At 41.3% G+C, this 17037-nt stretch overlaps 1 protein-coding gene across 11 annotated transcripts in view; it reads left to right on the top strand.

Annotated features, from left to right (window-relative positions):
* baz2ba (bromodomain adjacent to zinc finger domain, 2Ba) overlaps positions 1-17037 on the top strand; it is a 267052-nt gene that overhangs the window by 236383 nt on the left and 13632 nt on the right. For 9 of the 11 annotated variants that reach the window (XM_078228289.1, XM_078228290.1, XM_078228292.1 and 6 more), the window contains 6 exons: positions 3552-3804; positions 7914-8069; positions 8244-8407; positions 11953-12260; positions 12648-12783; positions 14784-14930. In XM_078228289.1, coding sequence (XP_078084415.1) covers positions 3552-3804; positions 7914-8069; positions 8244-8407; positions 11953-12260; positions 12648-12783; positions 14784-14930 — 1164 coding nt within the window. The remainder of the gene's footprint in view (positions 1-3551; positions 3805-7913; positions 8070-8243; positions 8408-11952; positions 12261-12647; positions 12784-14783; positions 14931-17037) is intronic. The other 2 variants (XM_078228297.1, XM_078228299.1) reach the window with 1 other exon arrangement.

Raw genomic sequence — 17037 nt, forward strand, 5'->3', positions numbered from 1 at the left:
CTCCATTATATTGAAAACAACATACTGCGTGTGGATGCTGGAAATCTGAAATAAAAACAGAAAATGCTAGAAAAACTCAGCAGGTCTTGCAGCATCTATGGAGAGAGAAACAGAGTTAATATTTCGAGTTTGTGTGATTCAGGGCTGAAGAGAAGGAGAAATGTGATGGATTTTGCACTGTTGAAGAGGGGGTAGAGCAGAGTAGAAGGTAGATGGGAGAAATCTGACAAAGAAGCCACGGCCACAAGATAAAGGGAATGTTAATGGTCATGTTAAAAACTAAAGAAAGTGCTGATAGTGGAATAAGATAGCCGAGAATTCCACAGACTAACAACCCTCTGAGAGAAAACAAATTCTTCTTGCCGCCCACTTAAATGGGAGGCTCCTAATTTTTAAAACTGTCCCTCACACGAGGAAACCATCCTTTCAGCATTCACCCTCTCAAATCCCCTCAGAATCTTGCATGTTTCAATAAAATCACTTCTCATTATTCTAAACTCCAACGGATACAGATCCAATTTATCTAACCTTTTCTTATAAGGTAACAGTTTCATCCTGGGAATCAGTTGAGTGAGTCTTCTCTAAACTGTTTCGAAAGCAATTATATCCTATCTTAAATAAGGAGATCAAAACTGTATGCTTCAGATTGTGATCTCACCAATACTTTATACAAATGCAGTAAAAAGCCTCTACTTTTATATTCCATTCTCTTTGCAATAAACGGCAATCCATTTGCCTTCTGAAATAATCCTTGGTCAGACCTCGGGTTATGGGAGAGATCTGGTGAAGACCAATAACGTTTTGTTTAAAGTAGATAAAGTTTGAAATTCAAAGACACTTGCTAAGTGAATAAAGCCACAAGGTTCCATGGGATTGGAACAAACAAAAATAAACTTTATTATACATGTTCAGAAAGATAAAACAACTTACAAAATCAAGGTAAGTATAAGATGCATGTGAATTAATATGCGAACTGTGGTTTAACACGTCACATTGTGCAATAAATGACCAATGTGACCGAAGGCGATTCCATGGATTTCTCAACAACCCACCCAGATATTAGTCATAATGTGAGCCAACCAATCTCACTGAAACTTGTCGTTTTCATAAGGGTTTCCAATCTCCACCTTTAAAGATCTCAGCTTGAAATTCCCTCTAAAAGTCACTCCCACATGGACAACTTCAACAATGACCCAACTTGTCAGGTTTCAATCTCATCTTCCAAGATTCCTTGACTCTAGATCTCTGAGTACACAAGCTGCACCCTCCAAGCACAGTTTCAGATCTTCAGGCATGTCAAGCAGAACATTATTGCTCCAAAGGGGTACTTTTACCCAACGGCCCCCAGCATGGAGTCAGTACCCTTCGGCTGCCGCCTTGGATCTTCAGGGCTTCTCAATGCCCACTTCACTTAAAGTCTGCTCCCTGCAACTCTTTCTTTAATTTGGAGCCCATGCCTCTGCTCCTTTATTTTAACTTAACGGCACTCATTTCTGTCCCCTGCCTTTTATCCCATGCTTGGGACTTCCTTTTGGGACCTTTTCCTGCCTCCCTCTCTGGTTTGGAACCTCTCCCGTGTCCTGCTCCCTACTTGACACCTTCTTGATAATGGTGATCCGCTCCAGGTTACCTGACCTTCCTTTTTTAGCAGTTCCTCTTTCTGCAGGGCTGGTCCTTGGCCTGAAGAATGTGATTGGACATTTGCTAAATAATCCGCAGTGTGCTAAGAATCATGCTGACCAATTTAAGATTGTCTGTTGGGCTCGGTGTGGCAGATGTGCGTGTACTGGAAGCTGCAAATATTCATACACTGGTTCCTGTTCTTTGCAGACAGAAAGAACATGTAGAGTCATTAGCTGACTTCCTCGGGGAAATTCCTTGACTAATCAGGGTCAAATTGTTTGGTTTAAATTTCAAACAATGCTTGGCAGTTAAATGTCAGTCACCGGGTGCATTCTCCATGGTAATGCCTCTACCAATCAGAGTCTACTTGCCACCAATCGGCACTTTTGCTCATGCAGTATAAGTTGTTGTTGCCCTTTATATCAGCATTCTTGCAGTGCTCCGATGAGATATCTCAGTTCACGCTGGCATCCTTAATTCTTTTCCCCTTTCAATTCAACCTGGAACTTTTTTTCTACCTCACCCTGACTGTAGTTAACACTGTACTTCCTCTCTTCCACTCATTCCACTTCGTCACTCAGTTCAAGTTTGTAGTCTACAACCAGCCTTCGTTCAGTTCACACTGACAGCCTCTCTACCATTCTTCCCAAATTTTCTTCCTTCTCTGAACTAAAACATGACTCTCGGCTTGTTCCCTTTTATGGCCACTTCCCATATCTCTTAATTGCTGTATATTTCTTCTCTTCCTGCCTCCATTTGGCTGCTAAGTCATCCTGCAAGTGCTTCTGTGTACTGTGGATTTGAGCACCAATTCAGAGAATTTCCATCAATAGTATGCATTGGCAGCAATCATTTCCATTAATATTAGGAGCAACACTGAAGAATGAGGAGCCCATCTTGTGAGGTTTTTGTCAGAGAGCACTGAGCTGGGGACCAGAACCCCAAACACAGAAATAAGGATTTTCCCTGGAACTTGCAGGGATCCAGACCAGATGTGCCATTTTCTTGGAGATGGCCACTTAATTGACTGCTGCTATGCTCGTTGTCCTATTAAGGAAGGTAGGCTGGCACTACTGCCAGTCCAAGCACAGGGTTCAGAGCTCTAGAGCCTCAGCATCCCCAATGGGAAAGAAGGACATTGTGGAGGCAGATGGAAGGGCGCATGGAGCCTCCAACTCCAGTGGGCATTAAGCTGGTAGCCTCTGCAAACGACAGGGGCCAATGGCAAAATAAAGTGAACCTCTAAATCATCCCTAATCAGGGCCTTAATGTTGCTGAGAAACTTCCTTGGAAGCAAGAATGCTTTGTGAAACCATCCCGATGTGGCTTCCCAATGTTTTCCTGCTCCCTCCCAGCCCATCGCCAAGGGACTGGGACAATCCAGCCTTGAATGCCAGTTAGAAATGTCGATTGCCCATGTACAACGATCTAATAAATTAATCTAGTTCATTTTCTTGTTGAGTATCTCTTCTTATGTTAAAGATGAAATAAACTTTCCTAATCATATTATTGGCATAGACTTTACAGTTTTTTACAGTAATTATAATTATTGCTTTTATTTATGGATTTTATAAATTCACTCTACCTCGTTTGTTTAATAAGATCAGGATATGCCCTGTAGCTCAGTGACCTGCCTCTGGAGCCCTAACAGCGATAGTTTTTAATCTTGCCTATGGGATGCATGTAGCAATAGCCACCTATCTGTTTTCGCTCTCATGCTCCTACGCTCGCTGGGCACTGTAATATTTTTACATTGCTTGCTTAGTAACTTTTCATAAGGATACGTAGTGATCAGCTGCACATTGTTAACCAGCTTCTGATGAAGCACCCAATATGCTTTTTCAACATAAGCCATAAATTTTTCCTGTCAACACAATCTTCATGTGTAACAAATGCAAATAAAATCATTTTAAACCTTTTTTTTTCAGATGAAACCAGGGTTACCTCTAATAGGACTTCCATTCTGTGGATGGCCAACTGGAGTACTCAATCCAAGTATTGCCTTTTCCTCACCTGGCCTTGGATTAACTGAAGGAAATGCTAATCCTTTCCTGTTACCTAGCATTCCTACGAATGAATCACCAGCAGCGCAAAATGAGAAACTGCAAAACAATGCACCTTCTTCAATAGCTGAAGTAGCAAAACCAGTGGATTATTCTAGTCCAAGGCCCATTGCAGAAGGTAAATGGAAAAACTCTTGAGTTGTGCTATATTCAAACAGGGAACAATGAGGCCAAGGCTATGATAGAAATTGCAGCCATAACCACAGCAAAAATCTTTTTTGGCCTACTCAAACATCATAGTTCTCATTATCATTCACCGTATTTTGACCCTTGTTATTGAGCTTGTAGATTATAGTGTCAGCAGAGCAGCAAAATTGTGTTTTTATGATTAGAATGTTTAGAGGATGCACTTTTAAAAGCGGGGAAGAGAATTCCATAATCCAACAACCCACTGAGAGGAAGATTTTCTCCTCATCATCTTAAACGGGAAACCCCTCATTTTTCAATCGTGTACCTTACCTTTAGTCTCTCTCTCAAAGGAAAACTTCTCATCTTTTCAATTCCCCTCAGGGCTGGGATTCCACCCCCCCCCCCCCCCCCAACCAAAAGCTAGTGGCCATTTCTGTGGCTTGCCAGCCCTGCCGTTGGGAATCCCATCATAGTGAGTCAACCTCGGTTGGATCAGAAGGCTGGAAAATCCCATCCAGGATTTTGTGTGTTACAATAAATTTACCAGTCATTCTTCTAAATTCCAATGGCTATGGGCCCAACCTTTCCTCATAAGATAGCCCTTTCACCCCAGGAATCGGTCAAGTGTACCTTCTCTGAACTGCTTCTAATTGCTATCATGTTCTTTCTCAAATAAGGAGATCAAAACTCCGGACGTGGTTTCTGTAACACCCTCTAATTGAAGCAAAACTTCCCTACTTTTATATTCTTTCTCTTTGCAATAGACAACAGAAATCCGTTTGCCTTCCTAATCACTTGCTAACTGTTTATGGTTCATATACCAGGACATCCATATCCTTCGGTACCGCAGAGTTTTGCAATTTTGCTCCATTTAAATAATATACTGTTTTTCCATTCTCCCTGCCAAAGTGGACAAGTTCACATATTCCCACGTTTGTTCCATCTGCCGATTTTTTTTTTTTGCCCATTCACTGAACTGATCTAAACCCCTTTTTAGACTTTGTGTCCTCCTCACAAATTACTTCCCTACAGACCTTTGTGTCATCAGCAAATTTATCAACTATACATTCTGTCCCTTCATCCACGTTATTGATACAGATTGTAAATAGTTAAAGCTCCAATGGCACTTCGCTAGTTACAGTTTGCCACTCCAAAAAAGACCCATTTATCCTTACTCTCTGCTTCCTGTTAACCAACCAATCCTCTATCCATGATAACATGTTACCTCTACTCAATGTGCTCTTATTTTATGTAGTGACCTTTGATGTGGCACCTTATCAAACCCCATTTGGAAATCCAAGTGCACCACATTTACAGGTTCCCCTTTATTCACGTTGCTTGTTACTTACTAAATTAACTCTGAGAAGTTAGTCAAATGTGATTTCCTTTTCACAAAACCATGTTGACTCTGCCTAATTACATTAAGATGTTCTAAGTTCCCTGCTATAAGCTCCGCACAAAAGGTTAATTCACAAGGTTAGATCACATGGGATTAGGGGTAATTTATTAGCTTGGATAGGTGACTGGCTCATGGACAGAAGACAGAGAGTTGGGATAAATGGCAAGAAATAACCAGTGGGGTGCCGCAGGATTCAGTCCTTGGGCCCCCAGCTATTTACAATCTATATTAATGACTTGGATACAGGGATAGAAGGCTGTCCAGCCAAATTTGCAGATGACACAAAAATAGGCAGGACAGTAAGTTGCAATGAGGAAATGAGAACCTTACAAATGGATATAGATAGGTTAGGAGAGTGGGCCAAAATGTGGCAGATGGGGTTTAACGTGAATAAGTGTGAGGTCATGCGTTTTGGTCGGAAAAATGGGAAGGCGACTTATTATTTAAATGGAGAGAAAATTTGTGGTGCTACGGTGCAGAAGGATCTGGATGTCTTCGTTCACGAGTCACGGAAAACTAGCATGCAGGTACAGCAGATAATAAAGAAAGCAAATGGAATGTTGGCATTTATAGCTAAAGGAATAGAATGTAAAGGTAAGGAAGTATTGTTACAGCTATAGACGGCATTGGTGAGGCCACACTTGGAGTATTGTGCACAGTTTTGGTCCCCTTATTTGAGGAAAGATGTAGTGGCATTGGTGGCAGTTCAGAGGAGATTCACTAGATTGTTTCCAGAGATGAGGGGTTTGTCATATAAAAAGAGATTGAATTGTTTAGGCCTATACTCTCTGGAATTTAGGAGAATGAGGAAAGATCTAATTGAGGTATACAAGATGATAAAAGGTATGGATAAAGTAGACGTGGAGCAGATGCTTCCCCTGATGGGGCATTCTAGGAGGGAGGTCATAGTCTTAGGATAAAGGGTAGCAAATTTAAAACAGAGTTGAGGAGAAACTACTTCTCCCAAAGAGTTGTGAATCTGTGGAATTCACTACCCCAAAGTGCGATGGATGCTGGAACAGTGAGTAAATTTAAGGAGGAGTTAGGTGGATTTTTAATTGGTAATGAGTTGAAGGGTTATGGGGAGATGGTAAGAAAATGGGGATGAGGAGCAAATCAACAATGATTGAATGGCAGAGCAGACTCGATGGGCCAAATAACCTAATTCTGCTCCTATATCTTATGAACTTAATAATATATTCCAGCTTTTTTCCTGATGACAGAAGTTACGCTAACTGACCTGTAGTTGTCTGCGTTCTGTCTCCCTCGCCCTCTCTTGAATAGAGGTGCTACATTTGCTATTTTCAAATCTAATGGGACCTTTCCAGAATTTAGGGAAAATTACAACCGACTATCTCCACAATCCTGTAGGTCCGGTGACTTGTCCACCTTTAATTCTAATAGTTTTCTCAATATCCTTTCTCTGGTGATTATAATTGTTTGATATTCTTCCCTCCCTTTCACCTCTTGATTTACAAGTATTTCTGGGATATTATTTGTGTTTTCTATTGCAAAAGCAGATACAAAATATCTGTTCAATTCCTTTGCCATTTCCTTATTTCCCATTATTAATTCCCCAGACCCATTCTCCAAGGAACCCTCGCTCACTTGAGTTCTTTTCAAACACTTGTAAAATCTCTTATTATCTGTTTCTAGCTAGCTTTCTCCTTTTTCACAATAACATGGAAATAATAGGAGCAGGAGTATGTCATATGTCCCCTAGAGTTAACTCCACTATTCAATAAGATCACAGCTGATCTTTGACCTCAAATTTCCGGTCACAATATCCTTTGATTCCCTTAGCATTGAAGTTTCAGCTTTGAATATATTCGAGTGAGAGAATTTCAAAATTTCATAACCCTCTTGAGTGCAGAAATTCTTGTCTCGGTCTGGCTAGGGAGAACTACTTCTCAGCAACTATCCTGTCAAACCCTCTCTGAATCTTATATGTTCTAATAATCACCTCAGATTCTTCTAAATTGTAAAGCGTATGGGGCTCATTCTACTCCAAAAAGAACAAGTCCTGACTGTAAAGTGATTTGAGACATCCAGTGGTCTGCTGTTAAGTAGCAACAGAAACACCCGATTTCTGCCATGACCAGGCTGGTTGCATGCTTGACTCTCAGTAAGCTCACACATAACGAATACATGCTGCCTGGGACAACACTAATGGGTAGATTAAATGTGTGACACGTTCCTTGTGCGCCGATTTTCTGATGCAATGGAATTTCTTGGTCATTATCTTTAATCCCTCCAGGTGGAATTTATTATTGTACGCTGAGCAGATGGGGTATTTTCCTTGAAGTAATTTTCCTCTTGTTCTATTTTTGTTCATGGTCATGTGTTATTCTTGGCACAATTTACTCTATCCTTTGCTAGCAAATCGGTTAGATTATTTTGCATGGCGCATTTAGTATATTTTCTACCTCTGATTATAATGACCGTGGTGAGTGATTTTTGATTTCACTGTGAAGGAGGTGCTAGCCACCTTGTAGTGTAACTATATTTATGACATTTAGCCACCAGCGTTAAAATGAAATCTGAGCTGTTGAGTTCTGCTTGATTGCCACTCGGGCAGTCAAGTTCCTGGAATCCTCACAGCGATGGAAATGTAAAGAAAGCTTTTTGGAAGAATTTACGGTCACTCTTTTAAAAAAAATTATAGTTGTGTGTCAGTATGTATTTCTTTCTTTCATAAGAAATGCAACAAGGCTGGTGGAGAATAATTGATCCAGAAGAGCTGAAGACTCTGTCTAAAGTACTTCATCTCAGGGGAATAAGAGAAAAGGCTTTGCAGAAACAACTTCAAAAGCACATGGATTACATCAGTCAGGCCTGCATCAAAAGCAAAGATGGTATGTAGTTTTAAAAAGTTTACTTGTATAAACGGAGTTCTTGCTTATCAGATGTATTGTCTTTATTAAATGCTGAAAGACTAGGATGTAATCTTTGCAGCATCCTACGTCTATATTTGGAGACATAATAGCAACAGAAAGATTTTCAGCAATTCAAAATTATTTCCCACTTAGTTGCAATATTTGAAATAAGTGAAGATGATGAAGAAAACCAGGTTACTGATGAAGCTGTGCATAACTGGTCAGTTGAAGATCAAGCATTCGAAATTGATGTAGCCATACTTCAGCAAGTTGAAGAGCTGGAAAGGAAGGTGGCCTCAGCAAGTCTGCAGATCAAGGTATGGGACCCATTTCAGGCATTCATTTTGTCAAAATGGTATAAAAGCTTGCATAAACTGATGAAAGCACATGCTATGTAAAGTTAGGGACACATGAAATAGTGGTTAAAATTAAAGATGATTAGGATGATACCTATAATTAAATCCAGGTATGGTTGCAGAGTTGTTATTTTACTGGACGAGTAATCCAGAGTGCTGGATTGGTAATCTGAGTTTAAATCCCACAATAACTGTTTAGAAAGTGTGATTCATTTATAAAAACCCGGAAACAAGAAGTTGGTACCAATAAATCTAGCTGTCGGAATGCCAAACTGATTCACTGATATCTTTTAGGCAAGGAAACCTCCCCAGTCCAGCTGAATGGGCAGGCAAATGAAATTTAATACAGAGAAGTGTAAAATGAAGTATTTTGGCAGAAGGGATAGGGAGAGGCAATATAGACTTAATGGCACAGTTCTAAAAATTGTGCAGGAACAGAGGGACCTGGGGGGGGTGTGCATCAGTCTTTGAAGGCAAGATATAGTGGTGAGCAAAGCATGTGGAATCTTGGGCTTTATAAATAGAAGCTTTGAGTACAAAAACAGGGAAATTATGCTGAAGTTTTATAAAGCTCTAGTTAGGCTCCAACTATAGTCCTGCATCCAGTTCTGGTCACATCACTTAGGAAGGATGTGAGAATCCTTGAGAAGGTACAGAGGAGGTATACCTGAATGGTTCCAGGGTTGAGAAATTTTAGCTAGATTACATTGTTTGCCTTGTAGCAAAGGAGTTTGAGGGGAGATTTGACAGAGGTGTACAAGATGATGACCATTTTGGATTACTTAGATAAGGAAGTGTTCTCATTAGCTACTGGCACAGAGACACAGATTTAAGGATTTGGGCAAGAAATGCAGGGGGAATGTGATGAGGACCTTTTTTATGCAGTGAGTGGTCATGACCTGGAACTTGTTGCCCATGATGGTGGTGGAAGTGAAAACAGTCATTGTTTTCAAAAGGAAATTGGATTGTCATTTGAAGATAATAAACCTGCAGGACTAAGAGGATCGAGTTGTAGAGTGGGACTGACTGGATTGTTATGCGGAGAACTAGCATGGACCCAATGGGCCGAATGGCCTTTTCAGTGCTATGTGACTCTATGACTTTAATGTCTAACACCATAAGAGGCTTTACTATATCACCTCTGACCTAACTAGCTGAGACTTGAATGACTCATGGCTGTTGGGCTGGGATTGTGATTAGAATCACCACGAGGGAATAACCCTTTTGACTTCACCATCAGTAACCTATCACAGATACATCTGTCCATGACAACATTGGAAGTGTAGCCACTGCACCATCCATGTGGAATCAAAGTCTTAACACCTGAGGGCACCCTCCATTGTGTCATGTGGACATACTAAGTGGAATAGATGAATGACAGATATGCCAGCTCTGAACTGGTCATCTATGAGGCATTGTGGGTTATCAACAGTAACTGAATTGCCTACCATTGCGATCAGTAACCTCTCATGGCCTGGAATTTCCCTCACTTCTCTATCACCATCAAGCTAGGTGACTAACACTCTTTATTGGAAAGTCTAGCAGTACATACCAGGAGGAGCTTCAGTTGTAACTAGTGAAGCTACATTACAGTACTATCTGCACATAAACATTGAAAGCAGCACAGGCAGGCTGTTTTGGACAGTGGGGTTTTCCACCCGTCAAGTGAAGAGTTGACAGGGAATGCATCCCTGCTGATACTGGCTGCCCCACAGCCATTGTATGCTCGGTGGATATTAATTGGCCAAGAGCAAGATCCCTGCCTCCATCTGGGGAGGAAGTCTTACCTTGAAGAGTTGCCAGCCAATTTGGCAGCACTCTGTAGCATCACCAGGTTCAAGTGTTGGCTATGGGAGGAGCAAATTGAGGCCAGACTTCCAGGGGGTGGGAGGGGGAGGGAGAGAGTGGAGGGGGTGTGCGGCTGTGTGAGATCTTGTGGAGAGTGCCTCTAATAGGCACAGGGGTACTTGATGCTGAGTTTGGATTCCAGCTCCAGGGTTCTTGACAGCCTTGGTCCAAACATGGATGCTAGTTAAATTCCAGAGGTGAGGTGAATGTAATGACCCTTGACATTAAGGCAGCATTCAACAGTTTGGCACTAAGGAAATCTAGTCAATGGGAATCAGGGGAAACTGCAGTAGATTGGGGTCATGACTTAAATATAGGAAGCTGGTTATAGTTCTTGCAGGCCAATCATCTCACTCTTTAGAGATCATTGGCAGAGTTCTTTAGTACAGTGCCCCAGACCAACTCTCCTAAGCTAAAAATTTGAATCGCTATGGGAAAAGACTGAAGGAATTAGATTAATTTGATAGTTCTTTCAAAGCACTGGCACAGGCATGAAGAATTGAATGGTTTCTTTTGTGGTTCTATGATTCCTTCCATTTTCGATGGGTAGTGTCCATTAACTAACTACAGGATGCAATGCAGCAAATCACCAAGGCACCTTTGCAAACATTACCCAAACCCATGACTTCCACCACCACAAACTGCTGTTGTAATAGAAGAAGGCCCATCACATCCTTCTTAAATTCAGCTATTTTTAAGTAATAAGTGCTGGACCTATTATCCAAAGATTAAATGTATTATAAAAAAAAGAGCGTTGCTTGCCTTTTGTGAGGATTTTATTTAAACTTTTTACAGCTGTCTTGTAGTTTGCTTTCGTTATTGGTGCTTATTAAGTCTAATAACCCTGTTCCTGGATGGATTGTGATAGATCATGTCCAGTAGTTTTTGAATTATTCAGCTCTAGCTGTTTTATTAAAATAGAAGTTACGCTTTGGAGACTAATCTGCAAGAGGAAACCAAGTGTGGATGTCTTTACATGTTAAGATGCCCGTGCCACATTTTTAAAAATATAAACTGCTGGATCCCAATATGCTTTCTGTTTATCTAATACATAATTTTTTTAACATCTTAGGAAATTCAGGAGGTTTTTAGTGCCTGCAATAACAGATCCTACATCTTTCTCATAAGTGTCTATAACAAATGACTATACAATGTGAAAAATATTTCCCTAAATTATGCTGCCTGCAAGATTAACAGTGGGTAGATCTAGATATGATGTGGAGATAGTGTTGTTAAACTTCTTACTAGATCTAGATATGTCAGGCGTTGCTTGCTTAATTATAAGTATAGTCATCCCCAAAAGCTCAGTGATCTCTGGTCTGTGCAGAATTATCTTACCTCAGTCAGTACAGTAGTAAGATAATTACAGTGTGCAGTTGCATTGTAACCCAAGGGAAAAATTAGCAGGGAATACCCTTGAAACCTTAATGCATGCATGTGATGTCAAAGAATGGAAAGGATCGGTGATTCTTCCTTTTCCCTTCCCCTTAGTTATGTAACCTACCTACACTAATTTTCCAGGCTTTCACATGACTGCACCCAAGAGCTGCCAGCACCTGTAGAATTGTACCTCCCTATATGATTGCATACAGGAGAGCCAATTCAAAAGAAAAAAATATTTGGAGAACAATGAAGCAAACTTTTTTATCCTTATACAGGGCTGGATTTGTCCAGAGCCTGCTTCAGACCGAGATGATCTAGTCTACTATGAACATAAACCTTTTGAAATGGAACAGACTGATGGAGAACACACTGGGGAAGAGGACGAGGAAAATTACAGCAATATAGAACGGCGAGATGGCAACCCTCTAGATATAGCTGTAACGAGGCTGGCTGATTTGGAGAAGAACATAGAGAGAAGGTATCTGAAGAGCCCCTTAAGTACCACCATTCAGATCAAACTGGATAATGTGGGCACAGTTACAGTTCCTGCTCCTGCACCATCCAATACTGGTGATGGTGATGGGTAGGTTATCGAGATTAACTTGGAAAATTATTGTGCTTTTCTGCTAATTGGAGCCTTTTTTCTTGCCTGTTTCCCCCTTGTTTCTTGTGTGTGTGTGATCCATGTGGATCATCCTTATCTGCATGGTGCTTTGTAGAGACTTCTTTTACTGTGGATGTTTTTGTCTGCAGGAATGTCCTACGTCATATTGGTCCTTTATTAGCTTTAAGGCATGTTGCCACAATGCTATTGGGGAGTTCAAATGCCTAAACATTATATCAACTCTTTACTGGCTGTGCACACTGCTATTTTAAAAACTGGTTGGCTTTATGTAATGTTTATATACTTGGCAATATGATCCAAACTGAATTAACTTTTTAATCTCTAGTTTCTTATTGTTTTCAACAGAAGTGATGAAGACATTGCCCCTGGATTGAAAATGTGGCGTAAAGCCCTGTCACAAGCTCACAATGCTGCTCAGGTAGCAATGTGCCTTCAACAGTTGGAGAAGGCAATAGCATGGGAGAAATCAATTATGAAAGTTGTGAGTGCTGTTTTTTCTTTCTGTTATCATTAATTAATGTAATTATATTATCATCATTTCTCCCATTACATCTATAAACACCTGCAGCACACTTCTTCATGAGACAATTTAGCACAGAGGGTGTCACTTTGATCAGCTTGCCAGAGTGCTCTGTTGTGTGAAACTGCAAGCCTTTACCCCTCTTTCAAAATATTCATATAATAATCTAGCAAGGAGCTAGAAAAAACTTACCCTTTTCAGGATAGATAGTTTGAATGATTCCTGTATGTGGTATTCCAAATGGACATCACAAATAGGAGTCAGAGCACAGATGCACAGACCAGGCCACAGATGATTATTTTATATAAAAACAGAAAATTCTCAAAATTCGGCAGGTCTGGCAACATCTATGAAGAGAGAAACAAGTTAACGTTTCAAGTCCATTGTCTCTTCAGAGCTAAAGAGAAGGAGAAATGTAGAATCATAGAATCCCTACAGTACAGAAGGAGACCCTTCGGCCGATGGAGTCTGTACCGACCACAATCCCACCCAGGCCCTATCCCCATAACCCCACACACTTACCCTGCTAATCCCCCTGACAGTAGGGTCAATTTAGCATAGCCAATCAACCTAACTCACTTCTTTGGAATGTGAGAGGAACCGGAGCACCGAGAGGAAACCCACGCAGACACAGGGAGAACGTGCAAACTCCACACAGACAGTGACCTGAGGCTGGAATTGAACCTGTGACCCTGGAGCTGTGAGGCAGCAGTGCTAACCACTGTGCCGCCCCATCACCATGTGATGGAATTTATACTCTTTACGAGGAGAAAGTGGAGTAAAATAGGTTTAAAGTTTATTTATTAGTGTCACGAGTAGACTTACATTAACACTGCAGTGAAGTTACTGTGAAAATCAGCACTGCGAAAATCCCCTAGTTGTCACACTCCAGCACCTGTTTGGGTACACTGAGGGAGAATTTAGCATGGCCAGTGCACTGAACCAGCACATCATTTGGGCCGTAGGAGGAAACCAAAGCACCCGAAAGAAGCCCACACAGACACGGAGAACATGCAGACTCCGCAGACAGTTGAGCCAAGCCGGGATTCAAACCCGGCTCCCTGGTGCTTGAGGTAGCAGTGCTAACCACTGTGCCACCCAGGGCGGGGATAGGTGCAGGCTCAGGAGAGATTTAACAAACTATTTGATTTGATTTGATTTGAAATTTATCATGGGCACAAGGCAAAGAGAATGGTAGTGGTAAAGACTAAAGAAGGTGCTGATAGTGGCATAAAGGTAGCAGAATATGTCACTAGCAGAACAAGGGTCAGCCCTCTGCGAAAGCAAGACTCAAGAACAAGAGACGGGTGGTCCTGTGGGGAGCAAAGGTGGGTTGGGACAAAGGAAAAAATGATGATTAAATGGGGTCAAGGTGGAAGAGAGAGTTCATAGTCTGTTCAAGATGGAGGAGAGAGTTCACTGGTCTTAATTTTTACTTTCATGGACCGCTGCTCCTTGTTCTCCTATTGACACAGTTTGCTTTCTTTATGCTGCCAACAGCACCTTTTTCAGTCTTTAACCCTGCCATTGACACCCCGTTTGTTTCATGCCCATGATATTTTGCCAAATCTCCCCTGAACTGCCACCTATCCTTAACCTTCTGTTTTGCTCTACCCCACTCAAAAAGTATAAAACCAGTCATTTTTTCCCTCTCTTTAGCTCTGAAGATGTTATACAGACTCAGAACATTAACCCTGATTCTCTCTTTAGACCTGTGCTGCTAGACTTGTGTTTTTCCATCTTCTGTCTTTATTTCCTTTCCTGCCCCCACGGTATTTTGCTTTTATTTTGATGACTGGTTCTGTGTTGTTATGATATACCTGTTTTTAAAATTTTGTAGCAAGAAGCTCTAACTGCTGACAGCTGTCTGCTCAATAATGACCTACTCTAGTGATACTTAACAATAGCCACGTGATTTCTTGATCCAGTTTAACCATACCTTTTTCTGTCATTTTGATCAGTACTGCCAGATATGTCGAAAAGGAGATAATGAAGAATTGCTTCTACTTTGTGATGGTTGTGACAAGGGATGTCATACTTACTGCCACAGACCCAAGATTACCACAATTCCAGATGGTGACTGGTTTTGTCCTGCCTGCATTGCTAAGGTAATATAATTTGAAAATTCAAATCTTGTGCAATTCACGATAGGTGTTTGTATAATATTTTATGCTATTCGTGACATTTGTCAACTGTTAAGTTTGTGCTTGCAAGTTGAATGGCGTAGCATAACAGGTTGTCTATAGAGGCGAATTGTGAATATAGTGACTAGATTTGAGGGTGCTGTATAACAAAGAACAGTACAGCACAGGAACAGGCCCTTCGGTCCACCAAGCCTGCGCTGATCACATTGTCTTTTCTAGACCAACCACCTGTATCCCTCTATTCCCTGCCTGTTCATGTGTCTATCCAGATAAGTCTTAAATGTCACTAACATGTCTGCCCCAACAACCTCACTTGGCAGTGCATTCCGGGCACCAACCACCCTCTGTATAAAAAAAAACTTCTCCCGCACATCTCTACTGAACTTTTCCTCTCTTACCTTGAACTTGTGCCCCCTTGTAATTGCCATTTCTGCCCTGGGAAAAAGCTTCCAACTGTTCATCTTACCTATGCCCTTCATAATTTTATAAACTTCTATCAGGTTGCCCCTCAGTCTCTGTCTTTCCAGGGAGAACAATCCCAATTTATTCAATCTCTCTTCATAACTAATACCAGACAACATTCTGGTAACCCTTTTCTGTACTCTCTCCAAAGCCTCCACGTCCTTCTGGTAATGTGGCGACCAGAATTGGACATAGTATTCCAGATGTCGTCTAATCAACGTTTTATATAACTAACATGACTTGTCAACTTTTACACTCGATGCCCCATCCGATGAAGGCAAGCATGCCATATGCTTTCTTCACCACTTTTCCACGTGTGCTGTCACTTTTAAGGATCTATGGACCTGTACTCCCTGATCTCTGTGTGTCTATGCTCCAAATGGTTCTGCCATTTATTTTATAGCTCCCACCTGAATGGATCTACCAAAATGAATCACCTCGCATTTGTCCGGATTGAATTCCATCTGCCATTTTTCTGCCCAATTTTCCAGCCTATCTATATCCTGCTGTATTCTCTGACAATCTTCATCACAATCCGCAACTCCACCAATCATCCGCAAACTTGCTAATCAGACCAGCTACGTTTTCTTCCAAGTTATTTAGATACATTACAAACAACAGAGATCTCAGCACTGATCCCTGCAGAACACCACTAGTTACAGACCTCCATTCTGAAAAACACCCTTCCACCGCTACTCCCTGCCTTCTATGGCCAAGCCAGTTCTGAATCCATCTAGCTAGTTCACCCTTGATCCCGTGTAATTTAATCTTTTGCACCAGCCTGCCATGAGGGACCTTGTCAAATGCTTTATTAAAGTTCATGTAGACAACATCCACAGCCCTCCCCTTATTAATCATTTTTGTCACCACCTCAAAAAACTCAAATTAGTGAGACATTACATCTCTTGTACAAAACCATGCTGTCTACCGCTAATAAGACCATTCAGGTCCAAGTGTATAGATCCTATTCCTAAGAATCTTCTCCAACAATTTCACTATTACTGACATCAAGCTCACTGGCCTATAATCACCCGGGTTATCCTTGCTACCCTCCTTAAATAACTGTTACCTTTATGCCACTATCAGCACATTGGCTATCCTCCACTCCTCTGGGACCTCACCTGTGACCAACAAGGAACAAAGATTTCTGTTGGAGGCCCAGCAATTTCCTGTCTTGACTCCTTCAGATAGATGCCATCTGGCTCTGGGGATTTGTCTACCGTAGTGCTTTTTAATACACCTAACACTTCCTCCCTCATAATGATGACTTGCTCTAGAGGGTTTACATACCCCTCTGAGACACCATCAATCAACGTATCCCTCTCCTTTGTGAATACCAATGCAAAGTACTCATTAGGGATCTCACCCACTTCCTTTGATTCTACGCATAATTCCCTTCCTTTGTCCTTGAGTGGACCAACTCTTTCTCCAGCTACCCTCTTGTATAAAATGCCTTGGGATTCTCCTTAATCCTGTCTGCCAAGGACATTTTGTGATCCTTTTTTGCCCTCCTAACTCCCTGTTTGAGTTATTTCTACTTTTCCTGCACTATTCAAGTGCTTCATCTGTTTTTAGTTGCCTAGACCTCATGTATGCATCCTTTTTTTTT

This window comes from Mustelus asterias, chromosome 14 (assembly GCF_964213995.1).
Source record: "Mustelus asterias chromosome 14, sMusAst1.hap1.1, whole genome shotgun sequence".
Lineage (NCBI taxonomy): Eukaryota > Metazoa > Chordata > Chondrichthyes > Carcharhiniformes > Triakidae > Mustelus > Mustelus asterias.